At 47.8% G+C, this 25,815-nt stretch overlaps 1 protein-coding gene and 1 long non-coding RNA gene across 4 annotated transcripts; both read left to right on the forward strand.

Moving 5' to 3' along the window:
* Window positions 1–4,246: 4,246 nt before the first annotated feature.
* dact1 (dishevelled-binding antagonist of beta-catenin 1) lies at window positions 4,247–15,896 on the forward strand. 3 transcript variants are annotated; one of them, XM_040049802.1, is made up of 4 exons: window positions 4,247–4,732; window positions 8,776–8,911; window positions 9,339–9,452; window positions 11,461–15,896. In XM_040049802.1, exons 1-4 carry the CDS (start codon window positions 4,520–4,522, stop codon window positions 13,467–13,469), a joined length of 2,472 nt encoding a protein of 823 aa, XP_039905736.1. In that variant the 5' UTR covers window positions 4,247–4,519; the 3' UTR covers window positions 13,470–15,896. The 3 variants fall into 3 exon arrangements, with proteins under 3 accessions (XP_039905736.1, XP_039905737.1, XP_039905738.1); XM_040049803.1 differs by having other exon boundaries at window positions 8,791–8,911; XM_040049804.1 differs by lacking the exon at window positions 9,339–9,452.
* LOC120745132 lies at window positions 6,301–8,547 on the forward strand. The gene is made up of 2 exons (XR_005698567.1): window positions 6,301–6,799; window positions 6,932–8,547. It is a non-coding gene; the product is annotated as an uncharacterized LOC120745132 (long non-coding RNA).
* Window positions 15,897–25,815: the final 9,919 nt, after the last annotated feature.

A 25,815-nucleotide genomic window follows, 5' to 3' on the forward strand; every position in this document is an offset into this window, starting at 1 on the left:
ATGTTATAATAACTTCATTTTTAAAATTTGCTCACAGCAATAAAAGCTTAATGCTACACTTAACCAAAGAAACGAAAACCCAAAGAGACAAGTGAACATCTTAATCAAACACCATCCTCTTTGAGTTTATTCTCTGAGACTCTAATAATGTTAGATATACTTCAAATAAAGTTTCACTAACCCGGGCAAACAGCAGCTAATAGAAGCTAACAGAGATCCCAGCTAAACAGCAGCCCTTACAGACAGCTCAGCATATGTTCAACAGCTGGTCAGCAGTGAGCTTTGCTGACTCGTATCGGCTCCTTTCACAAAGCGTTACAGCCCCCAGAGTAAATAAAGATGGACGCCTCTCCCCCGGCATAGACAGCTGATGTAAACGGTACGATCATATTTAATGATCATATTTAATGTTTTTGATCTCTTGAATGACTAAAACATGTTTAGCCAGGATTATGCAGTTGAATCTGGAAAGGCGGGGCCTTTGTGTGAGTCAGAGTCCTGTCAGCGGGCGTTCGTAGTCTTCAAAAAGTTCCCGCAACTTCTTATCGGACAGTTAGAATGTGTGCTGATAACAAGCTGATGGTTTTTAACTTCTCACCTGTAAATATAAATGTGGCACAGCTACCGTATGTTGCTAACATGTGGAACTAATGTGAGGCTCCATAAAACGCCATTGCTGTAAAAACGCGGTCCTTGGGAGAGAACGCAGATGACTCGACTCCTCCATTCAACGGCTCCAGGGGAAGGGGTAGGAAAACAGATCTACTGCCATCTAATGGTGAAAAACATTTGTACAGTTTACCTTTAAAATCAAATTACATAAATGCAGCGCCACCTGCTGGCCACGGAGGATTCGTGTCACATCTGTCATGGACTTTAAAGAGCGATAGTTTGACTCTATTGCTTTTGTGACATGACAACGCTTAAAGACGTAAACCAAACTCTCCAGGTGTCGCCTTCATGTGAAAATGTTTCTTTTTATTAATTTTTTTCCGCCTGTCCCGTTTGGTTCTTTGGCCATCAGAATTATTGTCTAAAGGCAAAGAAAGATGCCCAACGGATTTACTTTACCAGATGGACCATCCCGGCATCGCCATATTGGAAAATGTGTTTCTTTGTATTTCACCTTCACGGTGAATTTTACTCATCAGTCATTCGAAATCACAGAGTCAGCCTGCAAGTCCAAACCATGGGAACATTTCCTATTACACAGCACACGCGCACACACACTCAGCAAACACAGACTGTGTTGCAGATAAAAGGATGATGGGGAGGAAATGGGATTAGTGAAGCAGCGAGGGAGACAGTGAGACTGACACTGACCAGGGCTCGCTCACACACACACACACACACACACACACACACACACACACACACACACACAGATCTGCAGGGGCCTCTGGGTCATGTGGTAGCAGACTGATCCTGACAGTGTGAGGAATCCAGCACAGAAAACCCCGCAGGAAGCTGTTATTTACGACAGTAAGAGCTCAGCGATAAAGTCAGCTCTTCACAATAAAAGCTGAGCTGAAAATACAGAAATTTATTTTATGTAAACTAAATAAATATTTTATGATTTCATCAGAAGTGAAACGATCCTGACAGTGTGAGGAATCCAGCACGTCTGCTGGTGTGTGTGAGAGAGAGTATCGATCAGGCTGATCAATCGGCTCTCTGAGGGTCCGTGTGTTTGTGTGACGATCGATGTTCTCAGAAAGAGGCTTGAACTCTGTGCAGGTTTAATTAAGCTGCAGATGATCAGCGAATCTCCAGCCACAGGAAACACACATACATACACACACACACTGCTTCTCTACCTGCAGTCGTGTTTCTGATTGATCAGCTGAGCCCTGACTCAAAGATCTCATTTCACAGTTAACGAGGCTGAAGTTCAGGTCAGCTGAGAAATAATCAGAAAAATGATTTTCTGCAGGGATTAAAGACAAACATGAGAGCGAGGATGCTTCGAGTGCTGCACTGAGCAGAACAGAGAGTGTGTGTGTGTGTGTGTGTGTGTGTGTGTGTTACTGATCCATAAATATGTACAGAAACTTTCATGGAGCTGCGTTTGCTCCTCCGGTCTTGATCAATATTCCATCCTGTGTGTTTTTTTTTTTTTTTTGTTGTAAAACAGAAGTTTGTTGTCATGACGTTCAGCTCCACCAAAGCAGAAGATGAGATGTCATCGTGTGGTCATCGTGTGCTGCCCTCTGTCTGGAGCTCTGATGGTTAAAAATTAGTTTGTCCTGTAAACATCTGAGGAACTGAAGCTCATCGACGATCTGTCGATGAGCTGGGGCGGTCCTTCGCAGGAGGCGGGGCTCAGGATGGCTTAAGGAGGTTCTCGTGACCTTCAAGATGTCTGAAGTGCTCCACCTTAGAGCGAGCTGGAGCTGAAGATGTGGATGATTTGGACGTTAAAGTCTGCATCCCCCTGAGGACTCCGGGAACCATCACCAGGTAACACATGCAGGGTCGTCAGGGCAACGCATCACTTCCTGCTCCCCCATCAGCAGCTGGTCCCGTCCCTTTAAACCTTCAGGCTGAACCTGAAGGAGCACCGTTCTGCTGCCTTTTTGTGTTCCTCAGCGGCGTCTTTGAGCCCGCCGGCTCGCCTGATTGGTCGACAGGTGACAAGCCGATTAGTTCTTTCTAACAGGACGTTTTGTCCCGAGCTGCAGCAGAGAGCAGGCTCCAGGTTTTTAGGAGGATTTCTGGGTCTGAGACTCAGCAGATTACTTATTCCTCATGAAAAGGCCCGACGCCATGACATCACAGGAGCTTAACAGGAAGTCGCTGCACAGAAGAACAAAGGCTTCTCAGCGCAGCGTTGTTAGAGCTCTGATTGGTCAAGTGTAGCGTGTCCTACCACAGGTCAACTTCACCTTCACGCTCAGCTGCTCCACCACGACAAACCGGTACGCCGTCCACATCATCCACCCATCATCATTACCTGTGAGAGGAACACCTCACACGCCATCATAGCCCCGCCCAGTCTGAGATAAAGGCCATGTTCTGGCACTGTGAGGTTTCCAAGACACCCTCCTTGCCTCGCTACACTTTGATGATTTGTTTTATGTTGTCTGATCTCTGATCAGCTTCACGAGGTCTCGGCCTGTCAGACAGTGAGTGACTGCCGACCGTGGTCAGCAGGGGGCGCTGTGCTGTGAGCGCCTCATTAACGTGTTAATGAAGCATGACCTCATTAGCTGACTGAGACTGTTGTGACCCAAAAACCACACAAAGGACCTGTCACTGTCTGTTCAGCTGTTTGCAGGAGAACAATAAAGATTAGTCAAAGTAATGACGCGTACAAACACGATTTCAGCTCTCAGCCACGCCCCCCGCCTCTGCAAATGAACTGGTAGAAAAATAAAAGCTTCTAATAAAAAGTTTGGTTTTGGTAGAACTTGTTTGTTGTTTGCAGTTATTCCCTTTTTTTAGTGACAATAAATTCTAATGTAACATAAAAAATAGAAACTAAATGTTTCCATTTTGTGGTTTATTAAAACCACGAAGCGGTTCTAATAACATCGCACAGATGACGGCTTTAGGACCTGCGGGAAACCGTCAGAGAACAGACCGGCCTGAGCTGCAGCGCATCATGCTAACGCTAATTAATATGATCAGGCAGGAAGTGCCCTGACTCCGCCCTCCAAAATAAAACCCCATGCTCGGTCCGATGTTAAAACAAAAGCCTTGACAATGGTTCAGTATTTTTGCTGCTCTCGTCTGCAGTCATTCGACTCCAGTCATAAGTTAAAAACTCGTTTCTGCTGCAAACACCTGAGCAGAGATCAGAACAGCAGACACAAACGTAAATGATAATAAATTCATATTTCAGCATGCTCACTATCCACTGGGACGATTTCTCTTTTATATGCTTAATTTCCTGAAAATGATCGAATGTGTTTGTAGTTTTAATGAACTTTATGACTGATATTATTGATCATCTGTCCTGATGCTCACGTTGATGACTGTGTTTGTTCATATTTACTGTGACGATTGGGCCTCGTTTCTTCAAAAATCAAGTCTCAAAACACATTTTCAAAATCTACATGAAAGCTTGAATCGTGTTCTTGGTTCACAGCGTGCGTATCCCTTAGGGGTATGGAATGAGCTCTTCTGCAGTATAAAAAGTGAAACTGAGGTATTTTTATTTTGAAAGAGAGGAAAGGAAGCGCGCGTTTGTCTGCTGGGCTTGTCTGTGCACAGGGGGCGGGGTTTAGTGGTAGAGCGTGCAGCGGAGGTTCAGTGTGTTCGGAGCTTCGGTGGCGCCAGCAGCTCCCAGCTCTGTCCGCATCTCTGCGCCTTCTCTCGGGTTCTGTGCGTGCGGCGGCGGCTCCGGGGAGGCTCGGAGCTCCCTGCGGACCGCCCGAGGACACCCCGCAGCGAATTGCCGACGGCACCGGCGGAGACCTGAGGGCCCGGTTCGCGCTCCGGGGCTTTCAGGTGAGGTCCAGGTGGGCTCGGCAGGTGTGTCTCCGCGGGATGCTCCTGCCCTGAGCTCTGTTGGGAGATGCTGCCGTCCGGGACCTCCAGGCGGGACAAAGCGGCGGTCCGAGAGCGGTTGGAGGCCTCCGTGTCCGTGCTCGGGGAGCTGGAGCTCCTGCGGCGGCGGCAGGAGGTGCTGGTCCGGGCCGCGCTGGAGCTCCGGGAGCCGCGAGAGGCTCAGCTGAGCTCAGAGGAGAAACTGCTGGAGGGGAACATCCTGCTGCTCCGGAAACAGCTGGTAGGTCCTCACCTGTGTCTGTCTATGACCTCTGACCTCTGTGAGCCTGGGTCAGGGTGCAGGGAGTGGTCAGCCTGACGGTCACGTGCAGAGCTGCAGGTAGTCAGCTGATCATCTCCCATGACATGTGAGCAAAAACCATTTAATATTTACACTTCTCCATATTTTACATGAAAAACACTAAAAATGTGTTTGTGAAAGAAAATAATGTCGTTCATTAATAATTAAAAGTATACGTTTATATTAAAATGAGTAAAACAAACTTATTTTATCATTATGCATCATTATGTTATCATAAAGAAATAACTTTATGTTATGTTATTTACATCAATAAATATTCAAAATCAATTATTTCTTTCTGGTGAATTTGAACCTGCTGGGCGGGTTTCAGAAAATCGAGTTATTAAATTTAAATTTTAGGTTAAAATCAGCGAAAACACAGAATTGATCGATCGATCGGTAACAGCAGAGACGAGGAGGCGGAACCTCACAGTGGGTGTGCACCAGACAGAGATGAGGACTGAGCACAGAGCCCTGAGGAACACCTCAGGCTGACCTGAGATCAGCTCACCTGTGCCAGGTATGCCAGAGCAGTGGTTCCCATGGCGATAATTTATCAGAGGAAGAGGAACAGGCTTCTGATTTTTCCCGAAGATTTTCTATGAGGCCTCAAAGCTGCTGATTCATCAGATTGGAAAATCACCTGTTGTCAGGCCACGCCTCCTACATCAGCTGTGGGACAGTCACACCTCTGTGGCTGCTGTGAATGTCTCCGAGCTGGAGACATTCACAGCAGTGTTGTCGGACTTGAGAACATCTGCGTACCTGCACAAACCTGGACTTCCTGTTTGAGTCGGCGTCACCTGAAATGAGCGACTGAGTTCAGAAACGTATCAGGAAGGTGTTCACTGAGGGCGGAGCTGAAGGCGGAGCTGGAAGTGAAGGTGTGAGGCACATCTAAATCGGCTGTTTTGTCGCTCAAACTTCGGCATCACGTGGACGGCTGCAACCAATCATGTGCCTCATTCCCACAATCCAGAGCTTCACTGACCCAAACACAGGCGCACGAACACAGCTTCAGGCTGACGTGAAGCTGAAACCAAAAAGGTCAAAGGTCAGAGACCAAGGAAGCTTCAAGTTGGGAAGAAGAAAAACAGGAAGTGATGTCACACCGAGGTTGATGTCAGGTTGAAGCTGAAGATGTGGAAACGCTGGAACCGGCCCGGCCTTCACTTGGATCTCCACTGAGAGCACTTCCTGTCAGTTGACCGTCAGCTGTCGTCCCCGTGCTGCGTTCAGGTGCCACTCCTCACACGCCGGCGTGTCAGTAAGAGCTTTGAAGTGTGGGCGTGAAGTCAAACAGGATGGAGCCGCACAGAGGGGAGGAAGAGTCTCCTCGTCTTCATCTGCTCGGTCAAGGCACATTCAGGTGCACGTTGGGAAGCTTGGACATGCGGGCGCTGTGTTCTTGTCCAGGATCTGACCTCAGATCTGCTCCCGGCTCACATGTCTGAGCTGGTCGAGCATTTGTTTGCTGTCTGTCCTGCAGCTGAAGCTCTTCCTCGCAGTCTGGATTGCATTAGTGACCCCCCACCCCCCACCACATTCAGCCCCGCCCCTCCCCTTACGAACAAATGGAGATTCCTGCGAGCGGCTGGAAACTCTGCAGCTCAACTTTCAGCTGAGACACAAACCAGGCGGCTGACTCATTCTCTAAAATCAGACTCAGAACGGACTGAGTGCGCTCAGAACGCTCCGTGTCTCACAGCTATTCTGGTCCGACCCGTAATGTCCACAAACTCTGAACCGAGTGGCTGCTCTGACCTCTGACCTACTGTGTACTGTCCTGTGTGCAGTAGTATTGTGTGTACTGTGTGTACTGTGTGCAGTAGCACTGTGTGTACTGTACTGTAGTATGTACTGCTCTGACGTCAGGCTGGGCACCATGTTGCTGTTTGGAGGTTTCTGATTGGCCCGTGGCTCATGCCGCTCGCTGTCGGCTGGTGCAGACCGTCGGCCGCAGTGCCGCTCGAGCTTCTTCACTGAAACCAGCCGATCGCTGCACAGGTGTCGGAACAGAGTAATCTGATTACAGTAACCTGTAACTTTATAGGGACATCAGTGTCGTTAAACATGGTGTTTTTGTTCTTTTTGGAACAGCTGATTGATTTGTGACATCAGCTCTGTTTTTACGATCAGACCGACGCTGGCGCCTGATTGGCTGCTCTGTGGTGGGCTGCAGAGCGTTTGGGGCAGTGAACGCAGCAGGGAGGAGCTTCCAGGCTTGAAACGGAAATCGTGCTGGTGCACATTAAAGCGCTGAGGACCGACGCAGTCATGAGGTCAGCTCTTTGCTCTTTATTGGAACAGCATGATGGTGAAGAGGCAGGCTTTTATTTTGAAGGCTCACAGAGGTCCTTTAAACGTTTCTTAGGGTGAATTCGTAAAGATGAACGAGCAGACATACAGCAAGCTGTGAGTAGAAACAGTGTTACCTGGGCGAACAGGTGGGCTGTCCCGATTAGTTTGTGTTTTTGTGTCTTTTCGGGCATTAACTGGGCCACTGAAGCCACTCTGAGCTAAAATCTGTGTTTTTTGAATGGAGTCAGGTAGATAGTGAATTTAAACCTTTAAGTCCTCTACGTGTGTTTTATAGTTGGAGCATGCTCAGTGCTGCAGGACGGCTGCGTGTGTGTGTGAGGTCGTGTTTAGCCTCAGCATCGATCTGACCGAAGCCGCTTCGTCCCGATTGGTTTAAAATATCACCACGTGGAAACTGAGGCCAGCAGGCAGCTGATAGAGAAAACAGCTGGATGGGTTACACACACACACGCACGCACACACACGCACACACACGCACACACACACAACAGAGTAACACACGCACACACACACAACAGAGTAACACACGCACACACACACACATGATCCTTTATTATTGATCGACTGTTGATGATGTATTGGTGGCAGCAGCTGTGTGTGTGTTGCAGTTCAGCTGCAGGAATGCAGCACATGACCCGCAGCAGCGCCGCATAGCCCGCATGTTTTCCATTGTAGTGGGGGAGGGGCTGCTTCAGCCTGTTTGTGTGTGTTTGTGTGTGTCAATTTGTTACCTTCGGTCTCTGTTTATAGCAACATGTTTTGTCACATGACTTCCTGTTTGTCCTTAATGCCTTTCAGGACGTTTCGATGTGAAAAATGTTTGAGGTGATTTTGGATGTTAGAGTCAGCTGGTACTTCCTGTGTAGTCGACGCTGATTTGTCTGAAGTCTGAGCTGCTTCCTGTTCTTCCATCAATAATCAGTAATCAATAATCTTACGGTCTGAGGCCCGGTGGTCTGTCCCAGGACCATCCAGGATCTTTGGTGTCTCTGTGACCTCTGACCTTCAGTGTCTGGTCTCACACTGATAAGAGCCTCCGGTTTTCTTCTGTTTGTGCTCAAAGCTTTTATTTTTATAAGCAGGACCAATCAGGGGCAGCGTTACTGCTCTGAGTCTGAGGTCTTCACATCAGCTCCGCCTCCCTTGCGTGCTCCTGAAGTTTGATCTTTCAGCTGATCTCAGGTGTGTTCTCTCTGGGATGAGTGCTCCTGTTCTTCTTCTGATGTTCGGAGCAGAGATGAAACAGGAAACAGCAGACCCCACGGCGGCGAGGAGGAAACCCTCAGACGGAGGGTCTTTTTTTGACGGTTAAAACGAAACAAGAAAAAAGTTCGAGCCTGAAAATAAAAACCTGAGAATAAAGAGAAAAATATTTTTTTAGAAATACGTGAAAAGAGAAAAGTTGAGTTTGACTTTTGCTGCACACGTGATGACAAAAACACAAAAGTCCAGATTTAAAAGTTCAGAAACCTCAAAGATAAAAACCATAAAAATGTTTTTAAAATGAAGAAAAATACTTTTGACTGATTTTAATACAAAGGTCAAAGGTCGTCTGTGAATAACATAAATCAAAAGTCCAGATTGTCACCTTTTATTCTCTGTTAGTCATTCAGGCTGTGGTTATTGTTGTGTGTTGTTGTCACGGCGGTGTGCGATCTCAGCTGTTTGTATGTCAGAACTGTCTGAGGAGGCGGGACGCAGGCCTCATCGCTCAGCTGCAGGAGCTCGACCAACAAATCAGTGACCTGCGATTGGACACCAGGACGTCACATGAGCCCGACAGCCGACCGAGCTCAGGTACGCCGTGTGTGTCTGTGTGTGTCTGCGTGTGTGTGCGTCTGCGTGTGTGTGCGTCTGCGTGTGTGTGCGTCTGTGTGTGTGTGTGTGTGTGTGTCTGCGTGTGTGTGTCTGCGTGTGTGTGTGTATGTGTGTGTGTGCGTCTGCGTGTCTGTGTGTGTGTGTGTGCGTCTGCGTGTGTGTGCGTGTGTGCGTGTCTGTGTGTGTGTGTGTGTGTGTGTGTGTGTGTGTGTGCGCGCTGTGACTGGTGGAGGTTAAACTGATTAAACAGGAAGTGAGATGATTTTTCAGATTCAGAAGTTTTGAGCTGAGCAGAAAAACAAGTTTCAAAATAAAAAATGTCAGATTGAAAGTGAGGTCTTTAACTGTTGCCATGACGATAGATGTAAATTTGAGCTTTGTTAATCCCGCCTCCTCCCTCCCTCAGGTTTCTACGACCTCAGCGACGCCGTGTCCGGCTCGCTCTCCAACTCGTCTAACTCGGTCTTCAGCGAATGTTTCTGCTCGACGGCCGACGCCGACGGACGCCTGCCATCCACAGGTACGCGTGCCCTCTAGGCGGGAAACGCCACTCTGTTCATAGACTGTATGTAAAAGATGGTGGAAGTTGCCGTGACCTCGCACAGACCCGTGCTGATGAAAACCGTCCGATCGAAATCTGCTGCGCCACTTCCTGCCGCGGACCCTAAAACGTTTGTTCAAGGCAACAAGCGTGGCGTCCAGATGTGCGCTGCTGCAGCTACTGCAGCTGTTTGCTCACACCTGCTGTCAGGTGTGAGCAAACAGCTGATTGTTGTGAGGTCACACACAGTCCCTCCTCACCTCTGCTCTTTGATGTCACATGACTCAACTATCCATTTGGTCACTTTGATGTATAAACACACACACAGTGACTTGACACCCCACACACACACACACACACACACACACACACACACACACACACACACACACACACAAACACACACACAGAGGAGGACTTGGACTTTCAGAATAAAAGCTTTCAGATTACTGGGTGGACGTGTTAGATTCCTGATGATGGCAGCTGGTTTAGAAGCGGCTGGCTGTGGAGCTGTGGAGGACCAGCTCGGTCCTCGGTTACAGCAGGCCTGCAGCCTCCTCGTGCTCATCAAGACGTCCTCGAGATGCATGTCTCTAAGGATGACGGCGTGTTGGGTCACAGCTGGGGATGTTTGGAGGCTGAAGGATGCAGACCTCGTGGAGCACTTTAACTAACATCAGTTTAAAGTCTCGCTGCTCAGCGTGAGCAAAGCCTGCAGATCCCACAGGACGCTGAAAAAGCGCCCCAAAGCCAGTCTGTCTGCATTAAAACGAGCCACTCTGTGACCTTTGACCTCCAGCGGGAGTCTGCCGGCTTCCTCTGGCGGCACAGAGAAGATTCCTTTAAACAAACCTCGAGCGCTGCAGGCTTCCTGAGGCACTGCTCATACTTGGCACTAACACATCATCAGATAAGCGGCGTGAACACGCCCACGCATTTCTGTCTCTGTGCGACCGATCTGCAGCAACAAGTACTCCACGACCAGCCCGAACGCACCGCCAGACGCTGCAGCGTCACCTTCTATGGTCATGTTCAGGCGCCGCGGGCCGTCTGCACGTCCGCTTCACGCTCTCTTTCATTCCTGCCTCTCTGATTATTTGTGTCCACGAAGCCCCCGAGTGCCGGCGTGAGACCCAACCCCGCTGCAGAGCGCGGTGCATCACAGCGAGAAAGACATCAGCGACGCTTCATTAACGTTATCGGCTGCAGCTGACCGACACCTGCCAGAACGCCGCCACACCGGCGGCACTTTAATGCTCCGCCCATCACAGTGGAGTAACAACCTGTGTGTGTTTTCTGTGTGTGTGTTTGTGTGTTTTCTGTGTGTGTGTTTGTGTGTTTTCTGTGTGTGTGTTTGTGTGTTTTCTGTGTGTGTGTGTGTGTGTGTGTGTGTGTGTTTTCTGTGTGTGTGTGTGTGTGTGTGTTTTCTGTGTGTGTGTGTCGATGCCTCGTAGCTCCGCCTTCCTTCCTGTGGGAGCTCAGAGCTGCTGTGAAGCTGATCAAGCCGCCGGTCGTGTTTGTGTCTGATGTGCGAGCGTGGGCGTTCTCGTTGGCCCCGCGAGGTCGGCGGAGCTTCGGCTTTGTTCCCAGACTTCAGCTGCTGAGGAAACGGCGTTTTCGGCCGTGAGCCGGCCCATGCGGTTACGCTGTGTTCAGTCTGATTTCCACTGCAGGGAGAGCAGTGGGTGTGGAGGGTTAGCGTTTCACAGCACACTGTCTCCACTGAAAGAATGTTCCACTTACTAATGCCCGAGCTTCCACAGCGACCCAAACAGCCGAGCATTTCGTCAGAGCAGCGCTGCCTGGAAACGGCCCGCTCTCCCTGAACTTCCTGTCAGCTGTTAGCAAACACAGCGGCGTTAAAATAAGCTCACAGTGTTTACGTTTGAAGCTGTGAGGGGAGGGCACACGCTCACCATCACACGCGCTCGCCATGTAAACGAACACCCCCGACTGCTCGCTAATGTCGCCTTCTTTCTGTCTGCAGATGAGCTGGCCAGCTGTTTGGAGTGTGACGTCCTGGTTGGAGGGCTTTGTGATGAGTCATCGTCTTCTGGTACGGTCCGCCGCTCGCTCTCGGCTCCAAACCCGCCCACTGTGGATGCAGCCTCGTCCTTTCTTTCCACTGAGCCTCAGTCTAAATACCACTGTGACCTGGTGGCCCGAAACGGCAACGATGTTTATCGCTACCCAAGTCCTCTGCACGCCGTGGTGGTCCAAAGCCCCGCCTTTCTGCAGATGTTGGGTTTCGGAGGTCCCGGCAGAGATGAGGCAGACACCTCAGCTCTTCCCCCCTCTGTTTCAGCCCCCCATGTATCTCAGAGCTACTCCTGGCCGGCCTCCTCCTCACAGACTCCTTCCCATAAGCGACTGGACAGCTACATCTACAGTCTGCTCCAGAGGAAGGTCCAGCCAATCAGGACCAGCAAACCCAGGACCAGCATCAGCACCGACCCCTCAAAGAGCATCCTCAGGCAGGCTAGTCTGTGTGTGAGGCAGGTGTCCGGCCCTGGCTCTGGTTTTGGGACTCTGAGTGCATCCGAATTTAAAGCCTCGTGGACGGCTAGAGGAACATCGGCAGAGGGAGCTGGGACCTCGTCTCCACAGAGGCAGTGGTCTGTGGACGGGAAACTGGAGGAGCAGGAGACCCAGAGCGTACTGAAGAATGGCGGCTTTGAGGCGACGCACGATGGCTTCAGGAGGGGCAGCGGCGAGTCCGGCTCTCCTCTTCGGTACGACGTACAGAGCAGCTGCTCTGCCAACAACCACGACAGCAGCACCAACAGTCTGAGAAAGAAGAGCAAAGCAGATCTTCCTCACGCCACGCTGTCTGCCAAAACTCTTCCTAAAAACTTCAGGGACCTGGGCAGTCCCAAAGCTAACCCCGCCCCCAAAGAGGTCAAACCGCCATGTTGCCCCCCGGACCAGGAGATATTCCTGAAATCTGCTCCAGTCATGAAAACACAGTCGAGTACTCCCAGGAATAGTCCAGGAACAGGAAGGTCAGCACTGGAGCTCACCAGTGTGGGGTCCTCCTCTCAGAGTCAGGACGAAGCAGCCGGCGAAGGAGGAAGCTGTCACACGGTTACCAACAGGTATGTCCCCGCCCACCAGCACAGACTCCGCAAGGGCGGCTTCAAGAATGTGAAGGTGAGGAGCTCATTGATGAAGACGAGTCATGTCTCTGAGCACAGCGAGCCTCCACCAGAGAGAAGACAGGACAAACTCCGCCACAGGTCCCACCTCCTGGAAGATGGAGGCTCCGCCCACGTTAAAGTCTCCAAGAGATTTGCTTCCTCAAGAATAAAGCGCCTACCTGCATCCATCCCAGAAGGCCGAGTGCTGGACAGACAGCCCCCATCGGCACTACACAGCGCACGACCGAGCATATCCAAGCACCATCACCATGGAAACCATCACTGCTGCAGTGGTAACCACCACCATCACCACGGACGCAACCAGGTCGTGGTCGTGGCCAAACCAAAGTACAAAAGGAACGATTACCGGCGGTTACGAGCCATGATGGAGGTCCCGTACGACGAGGCGTTTAGACGTGCTCAGCGGCGTCAGAGAAAGGAGCTGCTGAACAGCAGCGTGTACCCGCCCGCCGGAGCACGGCTGACCAGCCCGTACTCATACACAGCAGGAAGTGACTCCGAGTACTCAGCTGAGTGCGCCTCACTCTTTCACTCCACCATCGTGGACACCAGCGAAGACGAGAGGTCGAACTACACCACAAACTGCTTTGGAGACAGCGAGTCCAGCGAGGAGGAGTGCGTGGAGGAGAGCACCAACACCAGCGATACGGAGGAGAGTGGTGGGGGAGGCATGGGCAGGGGGCGGGGCCAGCTGGGGGGAGCTGGGGTCAGGGCGACGGGGCAGGAAATGATGTCAGCTCAGGCAAAGGCTTTTGTTAAGATTAAGGCATCTCACAACCTGAAGAAGAAGATCCTGCGATTCAGGTCGGGCTCGCTGAAGCTCATGACCACCGTGTAACCTCCCAGACTGGACCGTAGCCACTCCTGCCTTACCCACGTGCCTCAGGTGGGCCTGACCCAAACCCAGTTTACCCAGCCCTGACCTGACTCTTTCCAACACTAACCCGGTGGACAGACGCAGGGTGGCGGCACAGTTTGGTTCACCTGGTTTATCTGTTGATTCTCTACAAATAAACTGTTCTGATTGGATCTTTTGTAATTAAAGTACATTTTAGGCAAACGCAGTCGAGCTCAGCTCGGTGACCTAGTAAATGTGTTTCTTCCCCTGCTTGTGGTCTTCACTGTCATTTTTAAATGCGACAAACCAGGCCACCTGATTGGAAACCACACCACCTGCTTACTGGTCCCACTCTTCAGAAATCTAGGGAAGCAACCTGAAGGTCAACACTGAGTGATTCACCTGGACTCTGGGTACAATAGTTCAGGACATCAAAGAAATTAACATCTGTTAAAGTAGGAAATGTATAAACAAGCATAATTTTCTTAAACTTAAAAAAGCATCTTTGAATTTCATCCTTTCACTGTTCTTACAATCCAAAAATCTAAAAATGCTTTGATTGTAAAAGTTTTCTATTTCCAACTTCCCTCAAACGCAGCATGAGATGCTTTGTTTCTGTAATGACGTGAAGGTGTGGTTTGGGTCCAGCCAATCACTTTCCTGTCCTTTCTCTGGTCCAACACGTGACTCGGCTGAACCCGGAACCGCGCTGCTTCAAACGCGTTGAAGGCCGCCTTCGCCACCACCGTCTGGCTTCCCCGATTGGTTCCTCGGTCTGTGCCGAGCAGTGGAGCTGAGTCTTGATAGATTCACTGACAACTGCGTCACTCACTGATTAAGCCAGAAATAATTTAGAGCAAATGTGTGGAAACATCCGGTGGCGGCGGTTCGGTCTGACGACATATTTGTCAGAAGCAACCTGGACTCGAGCCTCGTGTCCTCTGATCTGTTCTAGAAGTGGAACTTTAGTCTGGTTCCTCAGAGTTTCTCCAACGTTCCACCAAAAGTCCAAGAACTTGAAGGGACTGATTGTCCAGGGTCTGTCCGGGCAGTCAGAGTTCCTCCGGTTTGTTATGTGTGTCAGGACAAAATAATGAGGAACACAGTGACATTTTTGGGGTTCTCCGACGTCGAGGCGTGGACTGTCAGCAGGTTCCTCCTGTAGCTTCACGCTGGGCCTTTTTGCCTTTTTAAAAAATTGATTGTAACGCAGGAAATTAGTCTAGAACTTTCTGCCGTCAGACTTCTGGACTTTTTGGCTCTTTGAGCTTCATTTGGACCCTGGTTCCCGCGGTGGTTCCAGCCGTGGTTCCCGCAGTGGTTGCTGCCGTGGTTCCCGCAGTGGTTGCTGCCGTGGTTCCCGCAGTGGTTCCCGCGGTAGTTCCCGTGGTGGTTCCCGCGGTAGATCTCGCCGTGGTTTCCACGGTGGTTCCTGCCGTGGTTCTTCGTCACTGCGGCTCTGTTGGACTCCTTTAAAACCTGGTGTGAGGTTTGAGGAGGTTCTCGCCACAGTAACCTTTTTATTTCCTGCACTTTGAGATGAGCTGTCAGCGGACGGGGTGGCGGCGTAACGCTGGTGTTCTGTTGTTTGTATGTAGCCTTGGTTTGTATTTATTATCACGTGACCTTTGCTGTTGCGCAGCACGCCAAATGCCTGTAAATGCTTCTCTCTTTTTCAGGTCCTGAGATGTTTTTGATTAAATCTATTTAAAGCCTAATATATTTGCTTGGTGCATTGAGAAAAGCCGACACGGTACTGACAGGTTCTGATCTGGGTTTTTATGACTTTATACTCGAGTCTAACTTTTTAACACGAATGTTTCTACTGCATCTGTTTTTTATACTAACAGTTACACAGCAGCGTGTTTACCGAGGTCAGCTGGAAGCAGGAAGTGTTTAAGGATGTAGACACAGAAATGGAAACTCTGTGGTTTTCTCCCGTTTTTATCCTGTAATCAAACTCTGACACGAGTATCAGTGTGTGAGGTCTGTGGACGTCGGTTGAATGTCAGTTTTCAGCTCTGCTTGTGGACGTGTTTGTGCTAAACGTGTCCTGCAGGGATGTTTCACGCACTCGCCTCCGTCGTCTCATCTGATTCTGCGATGACGGAACGAAGAGGATTCAAAATAAGATATTCGAGAGGTTTCAGTTTCCAGTCCTCTCTTCTCATTGGTCGGGGCCACAGTTTACATGTTCAGGATATAAATAGCTCTTCAGCTTTTAAAAGCCATATAAAGCTCATTAAAGCTGCCATGTGCTGTTCTGCCTTTGTGTTGAGCTATTTGCTTTTTCCTGCATCACCTCCACTCTGTAAATGTTCACATATGCAGCTGGAGACGACTGTTACTGATGTGTGTATAAAACCTGTGTATGCCAACAATGGTGCTTTACCTTCTATGCTTCATTAAATGTGGACTTTCAGCGCCCGTGTCCTGACTCGGTGTTGCCTCTGACCCGTGAGGGCTTTGTCCCAGCTGTAAGCTCCTGTTTGCTGCTCAGCCTGATCACAAGTGTTTTAAGCTGCGTCACACTTCTGACCTTTGCATCGAACCTTTTTATGGGCACATTTTTCACCGTTCGGTCTGCGGATCGCTGAGCCGGACAGACAACACAGCTTTCTACATCTAGCAACAAATCACAACAACAGTCGCTCTGAGGTGCTTTATGAGGCAAAGATGACACAATCAGATGACTCAGGTCCAGATGAGCTAAAGCAGGGGCGTCAAACTCAAGGCACACTTTAGGTCGCGGGCCAAACAAGATAAACATTTATTGAACACTAAAACAATGTTGTTGTTTTTTAAACATAAATGTGAATAAAAACAGACAGGAATATTATTCCAGATCAAGGTTATTATCGTTAACGAAAACTAACGAAATAACGAAAACTAGAAGTGAAAAAACATTTTCGTTAACAGACTATTGTGCGTGTCCTACAATAGTCAAGGGTGAAAATGAAGTTTAGTTTCCAGATTTTTTTTTTCTTGCTGTGTCTCATTATGCCAGCAGGTGGCAGTACGTTAGTCGAGTCATCTGTGTTGCTGCTCCGTCCACGCGCAGAATCGTGTCAGGAAAAGTCGGGAGAAAGCGCCAGAGTCCAATTTGGGATTACTTTGAATATGACTGTGTTTTGGATAAAGCAAGTGTCTTGTAGTGGAAAGAGACAAATTATGAGGGACATTTCTAAAGGGAAAAAAATCCCACAAACCTTAAAGTGCACTTGAAAAGCTCAAACAAGAAGACTAACCTAGCTTACCTTGAGAAGGTAAGGGAGCACACTCAACCCTCATCCCCAGAAACAGACGCTAACCCCAGGCAAGGCAGCGTGATGCATCCCGAGACAACAGGACGGGGATATCTACATAACTGTGAGTCAATTGCCTTCAAAAAGTTTATCAATTCACTTGAACCAAAATTAGGGTATGGTAGCTGGAATAGCAACATACCAAGGATAAGCAGAAGAGCATGACTGATATGATGAAACTGGGATTTTGTTACACTTAATTATTGCAAACACAACTAAAACTATAACTGAAACTAATCAAAACTAAACTGAAACTAAGGATTTTCAAAAAAATAAAAACTAAACTAAACTAGCAAACAATTGGTAAAAACTAATTAAAACTGATATAAAATTTAAAATCTGAAGTCAAAACTAAATCAAAATAAAAACTAATGAAAATTGCAAAACTATTAAAACCCTGTTCCAGATTAAATAAATTTTAAAAAATAAACTTTAAACATTTTGCTCTTCATAAAAATATATCCTGTCAAAATTATGCAAGTTAGAAATATGAACATGCTGCCAAAACCCCAGAAAAAATAAATGTCAGCAAACACAAGGTTGGAGCCACATGTAGACGGAGCTGGGCGTTGCTGCAGGAGTGGAGCTAATAAACTGTGCGGGACATTCAGTGTCGTACTTTCCTTGAGTGCATCATTACACTGCAGCTCCATCTGAATCTGCACAGGTGCAGCTCAGCAAAGTCCGCTGACTTGGTTCAACATTACTCGGCAACAGGGAAAGTGAGGCAGGTTGCACTGGTGCATTTGTGACAGCTTCACGTTAAATGCCTTCACCGCATCATACATGTCCATGAACTGTAGCTTGTATATTATTAGCGCCTCATATCGCCAGGCCATGCATAACAATAATAATAACTCTGTATAAAATGATCTCCGGATATAAATGTACGCCGGGCCAGATGTGGCCCACGGGCCTTGACTTTGACACATGAGCTAAAGTAAGAAAAGGTTTGACCAAAAGCTTTTTTGGAAACTCTTGTGATCTCCAAACGTCCCGGAGAGGACGGCAGCGTCTCTGCTTCAGGATCACTAAAAACGAACGCGTCTTCAGATATTTCAGTCTGTTCAGCACAGAAAGTGTGACGGTAAACGACCTCCGTGCTTCACGTGACGGAGTGTGTGATCCTGATGCAGCTCTGGACCTCTCGTCAACGAGCTGATGCCGATGCAGCATACGTCGTGGATAACGTCCGGCCTCACAGGCAGGATGCAGCTGTCAGTGTTGGTGGGATGTTTTCATCGTTACACTGATGACACTGCTTTGTGTGTCTGTGCGGCTGACGGCGGCACTGCCAACAGAAGCTGCTTTCAAGGTGGAAACTTGTGAACGGCTAAAAAAATAAATCAGCTGTGAAGCTGAACAGCTGAACTCTGCAGATCTCTAACTTGTCCGACTCGGGTCAGAGCCTCAGTTTAATGTGAGTAATGCAATGTTCACACTGTGTGCGATGAAGACTATTCGTGGCCTGCTTTGTTATCGTCCCAGGATGTGCATACGTGGCTTGGTGGGTAGTTCTAGTCCTGCTCAGCTAATTGGTGAGCATGCCGTTTACACAGTGACAAGTTTGTGGCTTCGTGTTGCCGGCTAACGTTAAGAAAGTCGGTCGCTGTATTCCCCGACGGGTTGCTGGTGCCGTCGCCTGACGTCTGCATGGAAGACGCTGACAAGTGAAACTGAGAATCGAGACGTGGAAATTTTGCCTTTTGAAACATGTTGGTTGCAGACTTCACCCGGAGACAACCGGCAACCTGTTGCCAACCGGTCGATGCTCATATTTTTGTGTCATTTCCTTCCTCAAACTGATCTCTGACCTGTTTCTTTGTAAACGCTGACGTTTTGTTTCTGCAGAATCTCCGGCTGCAGTCAGAGATTCCTCGCAGACACCTGTGAAGCATCGGGTGGACATGAAGACAGCATCATTGTCCGGGTTTGTTTCATCGCCTTTGATTCTTATGATGCATCCTTGTCTGAACCGTATTTGAAGGCTGTGCAGGATTTCCTCGCTCTCGGGATGCCTCATCAGTTGGTTAAAGAGAGCTGCCGTGGCTCTGCCTGACTGTTCCTCACCACGGAGGCTGTAACCGGCTCCGTGTTTTCAGAGCGATGACTAATGGCTGTAATTAGTGGAATCACAAATCTTCGTGCTGTTTTCAGAGAGAGTTCAGAGCGAGTTCAGCTCGTCACATCACACACGCCGGCTCTCCACCGCATGAATCGGTTATGTAAGCGAGAGCTGAGTGCGTGGATTCAAGAGAAAGTTGAAGAATTTAATCTGCGGCTCTGATCTGATTCTTCTGATGTCGACTCCGGCGCTGTCGTCTGATCTGAGCTTCATTATTCAAACAAACCTTTGTTCTGCTCTCTCACACTCACACACACACACACACACACAGAGTTTCATTTAGACTCAGCTTTATTTACACAGCCGGGTAAGAAAGCAGCTCAAAACAATAAATATAACAGCCATGCAGGAGAAGCCATCATGTGGATCTGTACAGCAGGAGCAAAGCACTCTGGGTAAGTCTGCGTGAGCGTGCACCACATGATGACAGTGGGAAGAAAGAACTCCATCTTAACAGGAAGAGATCCATGGACTGGACCCGCTGATTTGTGTTTTTGTCATCGCCGTCCTGGTGGTTCGAAACGTGACATGTTGAGTGAGTCGTCAGCGTGCTCACTGAGCGTTCGACACGGCGAGGAACCAGGATCCACCGAGGTCTCGTCCTCAGACCTTCAGACACCAGAACAGGTGTGAGTCAATGTTTCAGTTTGGTTTCTTCACGCTCTGCTCTCTGATCCTGGATCAGATGGAGCTCCACACACACAGGTCTGTGTGTGTGCGTGTGTGTGTACACATATGGTTGTCCAGATGGTCTCACAGAGTCTGCATGCTTCAGCTGATTTCCTCTCTGTGACGACGTCGTGTTGCAAACGTCCGTCTGTCTCTCCTCATGGCGTCATCAGTCTGCAGACTTCCTGCTGGTCCCTCCTCTGAACGTAAAGACGAGGCGGAGTTTTGTGTGTGTTCTCCTGAGACTCATTTCCATGCAACCGCTGTCCTCAGCGCTTAGTCTATGTGCAGACTGAGGCTCTGTTTGACTCTGACGGGATCATCATCCTGCTGCTGCAGACTCTGCACGGGCACACAGCCAGAGACGGAGTCCAGCGGCACTGACTGACTGTGAAAGACTGAGGCCTGTGGGCTTCCAGGTGAGACACAGGCAGGTGAAGCATTTGTATACATTTCATTTAAAAGGTCTAAAAAGCCTGAAGTTGAACGTGTCCGCACATCTCCTGCCTGTGTGTGCTGACCTCTGGTTTTGTGTGCAGAGCTGAGTCAGATGCCAGGAAAAATGAAGACGAATGTCCAGACACGTCTGCATTTTCAGGGCAGCGTGCACGTGTTCAAACACTGCACGCTGACGGGGCGGGTCGACCTCATTACTGTTATTCTTACCATGCATGTGTGTGTGTGTGTGTATGTGAGGTCATTACTCATGGCTTTTATCTGATCATTACTGTAATGGAAGTTGACTGCTGAAGACTCAGCTGATAAGAACTGCATTAACGTGCACGCACAGCGAGCACGCTCACACAGTCCAGCTGCAGATTCACGTTAAAGCTGCTTCACGTCATTAAATTAAATCATTAACAAATTAACTATTTAATCACCAGAACCTGCAGTTCCTCTAATGTCCACCGGGGGTTCCGGCGGTCCTCATGGCTCCCATGTTAAAATAAACATGTTTACAGCCTGATACACAAACTGCAGATGGCGTCACGGGCCCACCATGGTTTTAGAACTCACATTAAGGCTTGAAGTTTGAGTTTTTAGGGGCGTGGCCTCATTGAATGACGGCCGGACGGGGACGTAGGCGGCTGTAGTTCATGTTACATAAAACTGTATACACAAGTCAAATCTACAAAAACACAACTAATCATGTTTAAACTGCAGGAAACAGCTGTGAGAAGGTAAAATGAAACGTTCGGCCGTCTTTTCAAAGGTGCAGCAGAAGTGCTCGCTCTTCCCCTCTGATGCTTTCGCAGGCGAGCAGATTTCGTCTCTTTTGTGTGAAATTACTAAGAGCTAATCTGTCCACGTTCCCTCTGGACTCTGGAGAATTTCCCGGGGGAACAATCAGGAAGCACTGATGCTGAAAACAGTGTCCCCAGGATGAACCTATCACGGATCAGTCTGCACCGCAGCTTCACTCACAGCACGAAGAAGACGCTACGCTTTCCAGAGGAGCCTGAATGCACCAGCTCACTTTTTTTTCCCTGTTTTTCCATCTGAGCCGCAGGTTTGGCTGCAAGACGACACACACACACACACACACACACACACACACACACACACACACACACAGGATCAGGCTGTCGGCTCAGAGGGAACAGAGAAATAAATCATTGCAGTGTTGCTCACAGGAAACACTGAAAATCCTTGAGAGTGCCCTTAAACACACACACACGCACGCAGAGAGAGAAACACACAGAAACACACCCCCTCTCCAACCATTTGCTCGCTTCCCTCAACACCATCAGATACAGCAAATCCCTGCTGCCCTTCACAGCAGCTGTGTGTGTGTGTGTGTGTGTGTGTGTGTGTGTGTGTGTGTGTGTGTGTGTGTGTGTGAGAGGATTTATTTGAGTTGGATACCTTATGGGGGGCACTTAGTTTGGGCCTGATGTTTTCCGGTGCTTGTGGGCTGAGATGGAGTCAGATTCCAGACGATGACATCACACATTTTATATTTCAGCTCAACAAACAAACACGTGACTCTGTCACCATGGAGACAAGGAGCATGTGTCTGATAGAGACGCGTCCTCAAAGAGATCAGAGGTGCAGCCTGAGCAGCGAAGGTTGAACCTTCAGACATGCGCTGCAGGTCACATCAGACATTTACCTTCAAAATAAGAGCCCAGAGGCTTTACCCCCACGGCTGCCGAGTGAGGAGACGGCCACGTTCAAGTTCATGACCTGTGAGTGGGGCCTGCGTCCACATCAGGGCGTCCACAGGAACCACAACATCTGAGCAGGAAGGAATCCAGGGCAGAGACATGAGGCTCGTACAGACGGATCGCAGGTATCCGGGTTGGTTAATACGAGCTTCACAAAGTACACAGAGACAAATCAGACCGTGGACTCACAGGAAGTCCTATTGGATGATTGTGACTCGTACACAGCAGCACAGCTTCATGTTTGAAAAGTACAGAATAAGAAATCAAAAGTACAAGTACAACAAAACTGCAGTGAAATACTCACTTGTGTCCTGCAGAGTGTGTGTGTGCGTGCGTGCGTGCGTGCGTGCGTGTGCGTGCGTGCGTGCGTGAGTGTGTGAGTGTGTGTGTGTGTGTGTGTCATGCTGGTATTTTAAGTTCTGCTTTGTTTTCATTCAAATTCAGAGTAAAGGTGAAGCTGATTTGACTGAACGCACACGCAGAGCAGCAGGTCTGGCCCCGCCCCCTCAGACTGTGACACGCTCCTCTGACTGCAGGCACACTGCTCATGCTCAGTGCCTCAGGATGACACACAGGCGTACTTATCGTTTCCTCTGATGTAAATCTGTTTATATTTAAGTCACTTTGACATGATGTGAGTTATGATGATCACATCGGTGATGTTGCCAGAACTGCTTTCTGTCACTTCAAAATGTCCGAGGTTACAAATTCTAACATCACACTGCCTCTGACACAGCTCAGATTACTGTAACGCTGCAGGACTCTCAGACTCATCAGCCGGTCGACCTCACAGGTGCATGACATGTGACCACAGTCATGTGACCACACTACCCCGGTGTTGAAGAGTTACCCTTAAATCCTTCTGTTAGTTCAGAAAGCTGTGAGTGGTTCAGCACATCTCACCTCTCAGGCCATCAGCTGCAGTTCTTTGAATTGTTCTGGGGTCAGGTCTCAGTGCTCTGTTCTTTGGGACACGCTGGCTGCTGACCTGAGATCAGTTACAGCTGTGCATACGTTCCAGAGGTAGATACAGACCGAGAGAGAGATAACAAGTAAAAAACAACAAGCTGCACCAAGTCTTACGAAGCTGTAACTGAGTAGTCGTGTGAATGTAAATGTCTGATATCACCGAGCAACAGCCTGAGGGAAGAAACCGTCTCCTGTGAGGTAGCGTACAGCAAGGTAACACACGCAGCAAGGAAGGTGTGACAAAGTGGGTGAGAAGAGCATTTGTCCATATTCTTAGTTAACATTCTTGTTTTGATTGAACCATATTTCACATGTCGTCTGCAACAGGCAAACATCTACTATCCCGGGTTTGTTTATGTTTTGCACTTTTACAGATTATATAACATCTTGGTTTAAATCAATCCCTACAAGTTTGTTAAGTTAACATGTTCTTTATTTCAACTGTTAATTTGTATTGTTTAAACTTATCTTACCTACCTGTCTTCCAGAAACAAAAGGAGGAAATGTAGTTTTACTTCCTGCTTTATAGCTTCTGGGTTCATCTGAGGTCACAGGAAGAGACCAAGTGCAGAAGGGGAAGAACTCTTATAATTTAATCAAGTTGATTTTAGAGGGTTTATGGAGAAATAGATTTATTGAATATGTATTGATTACACCACAGAGTTTATGTTGCCAGTAAAGAGGAGTAGCAGAGGTTTGAATATAATCATGTTCATCTTACCTACTGAGTGAAATAGTCCAGAGGAGAAAGTGTTTGGTTAAGTGGACGATTTAAGCAGAAGAACTCGGGTGTTTCAAGAGGTTCAGGTCAGTGTAGCTGTGTGCAGTTTGACCTTAATTTCCGTTGATTTAAGTTCAGTTATGTTTATTTGACTGAGTTAATTATAGAGTTGAGTTTCTTATTTGTTTCTTTGTAAATATTGTTTGGGTCACAAAATGGTGAATAAATCACTGGCTACACTGGACAGCATCAGTCTCCTGCACTTCTTTGACCGCTTAAGTCGAGTCCTACCACAGAAGGTGATAAGTGGCCAGCATCAGCATACTACTCAAGTTTCTCTTTATTTCTCCATTCAACCATAAAACAACCAACCTGGTCCCACTTGCTTTGTACAGGACTCGACACACACCTGAGCCTCGTTAGGCTCTACCATTGAAACAAACAGGTCAAACAATACAAAGAACAGCAATAAGATTATGCATGAAACTCATTTACTCGGCTAAATGGTTTGAAAAGTAAAACACTGCATGCAATACAACTCAAAAGGCTAATTTAAAGAAAGTAAACAACACTATACAAAATGAAAAACCCTTCATTTGGTTGCACCCAATGAGCCAATCCGTGACCTCATGACCCTATATAAACAGGAAGTACTGGGGCGGCCCCTCCCACACACCTGTTTAAATATAGGACCTGAATAAATGGGCGAACATGGTGAGTATAACCAAACGTGAAGAAACATCATTTAGGAGACTTTTGCCTGTGAACAGAAGAAAATTGAAATGACCTGATGGTTCGTAGTGTTTGCTTTAAAAACATGCATGGATGTAACGACTGCTGCCACAGACAAACCCGGGATAGTGTGTTAACCAGCAACGTCTAAATCAAAGCATTACGGTCATCTGTAAAATAACGAGCAATAAATTATCAATATGGTCAAAGGACAAGTGGTCAATGACTTCATGCCGCTTTGTCACTCTTAGCAAACGGCGCTCTGTAGCGCCTCCTGAAGGCAGCGGTTTGAACAGCTTATGTTCTGGTTTTTTTGCATGGATCCGACTTGAACTACTCTGTACCTCTGCCCTAAATGCAGGGTGAAAGGTCAAATGTCGCATTAATCTGACCTCAGATCTGCTGACATCACAGGAAGTCTGCTGACTGGCCTCTGGCTGCTTTGCAGCCGCTCAGGCTCGAACCATCAATAAATGAAATCAGCTGCTTCACAGCCACGGGGTCAAAGGTCACAGAGGGGTGAGCAGCAGCACTACTGTGTCCTTTGGGATTATTGATTAACTATTAATAGGTGATCACGCCCAAACGACCTGATGACAGTTAATGAGTCACTTTACATTGCGAGAATGGCGACATCAGAGTTTCACTTGTTTATCTTTAGATTTGATTGTGTTTGTTTCTCAAATAAAAGCACAACATTTCAAAATAAAATTATTTAAATTTTAAAAGCACACAAACGCTTTTACACTGAAAAGTAAAACTTAAAAATAGCATGAAGTAACAGCATACTTTCAAAATAAAGTAATTTTTGGTAGTAATAATAATAGCCCTGCCATAATAATAACTTTATTTATAAAAAGCACTTTCAAATAAAGTGCTGTAAGGTTATTTGAAACTAAAAAGATAAATAAAAGCGATACATAGCAATACAAGTAAAAAATACTATACAAGTTAAAAACAGTAAGAATTTAAAAACTAAAAGCCACAGAATTAAGACCTGTAGGATGGGGTGAACAAATGTGTCTTCAGCTTAGTTTTAAAAACCTCCACAGAGCAGCCTGCCAAATATCTTGAGGGAGGTTGTTCCACAGAAACGGGGCAGGGAAAGTAAAAGCTCTCCAACTGTCTTTTTTCTGTCCCTAGGAACCTTTAGAAGGCCAGAGTCCTGAGATCGGAGAGCACGGGCTGGAACATAAAGGTGTAAAAGGTCAGAGAGGTATGAAGGTGCAAATCCATGCATTTGTGAGGACACAAATGCATGGAAAAGAACCTCTGCAGTGTCGCTTGACAAAACCTGTCTGATTCTGGCTGATGTTCCTCAAATGATAAAAGGCGGTCTTTGTTATCTCTTTTACATGAGACTTGAAGGAGAGCACCATGTCAAACCACACACCCAAGTTTTTTACCTTGTTCCTGCAATTTATGACACAATTTTCAAGATGAAATTTTGGGACAAGTGCTGAAATTTGTGTGGCCCAATGACCATCAACTCTGACTTATCAGTATTTAGGAGCAAGAAATTATCCGATAACCAGCCCTTAATTGCAGATAAACAGATAAACCACTTTTTCAAAGACCTTAGACAAAAAAGACAGATGAGATGGGTCTGTAGTTTGCAACCATGTCAACATCCAGTTGTGAGGGACCAAGCAGCCAA

The sequence above is a fragment of the Simochromis diagramma genome, unplaced genomic scaffold, assembly GCF_900408965.1.
Source record: "Simochromis diagramma unplaced genomic scaffold, fSimDia1.1 OVJJ01000456.1, whole genome shotgun sequence".
In the NCBI taxonomy this organism is placed as follows: Eukaryota; Metazoa; Chordata; class Actinopteri; order Cichliformes; family Cichlidae; genus Simochromis; species Simochromis diagramma.

Coding starts and splice junctions, on each gene's coding strand:
- dact1 (XM_040049802.1), top strand. CDS start 4,520: ATGCTGCCGTCCGGGACCTCCAGGCGGGACAAAGCGGCGGTCCGAGAG. Junction 4,733..8,775: donor TGCTGCTCCGGAAACAGCTG/GTAGGTCCTCAC, acceptor GTGCGATCTCAG/CTGTTTGTATGTCAGAACTG. Junction 9,453..11,460: donor CGGACGCCTGCCATCCACAG/GTACGCGTGCCC, acceptor TTCTGTCTGCAG/ATGAGCTGGCCAGCTGTTTG.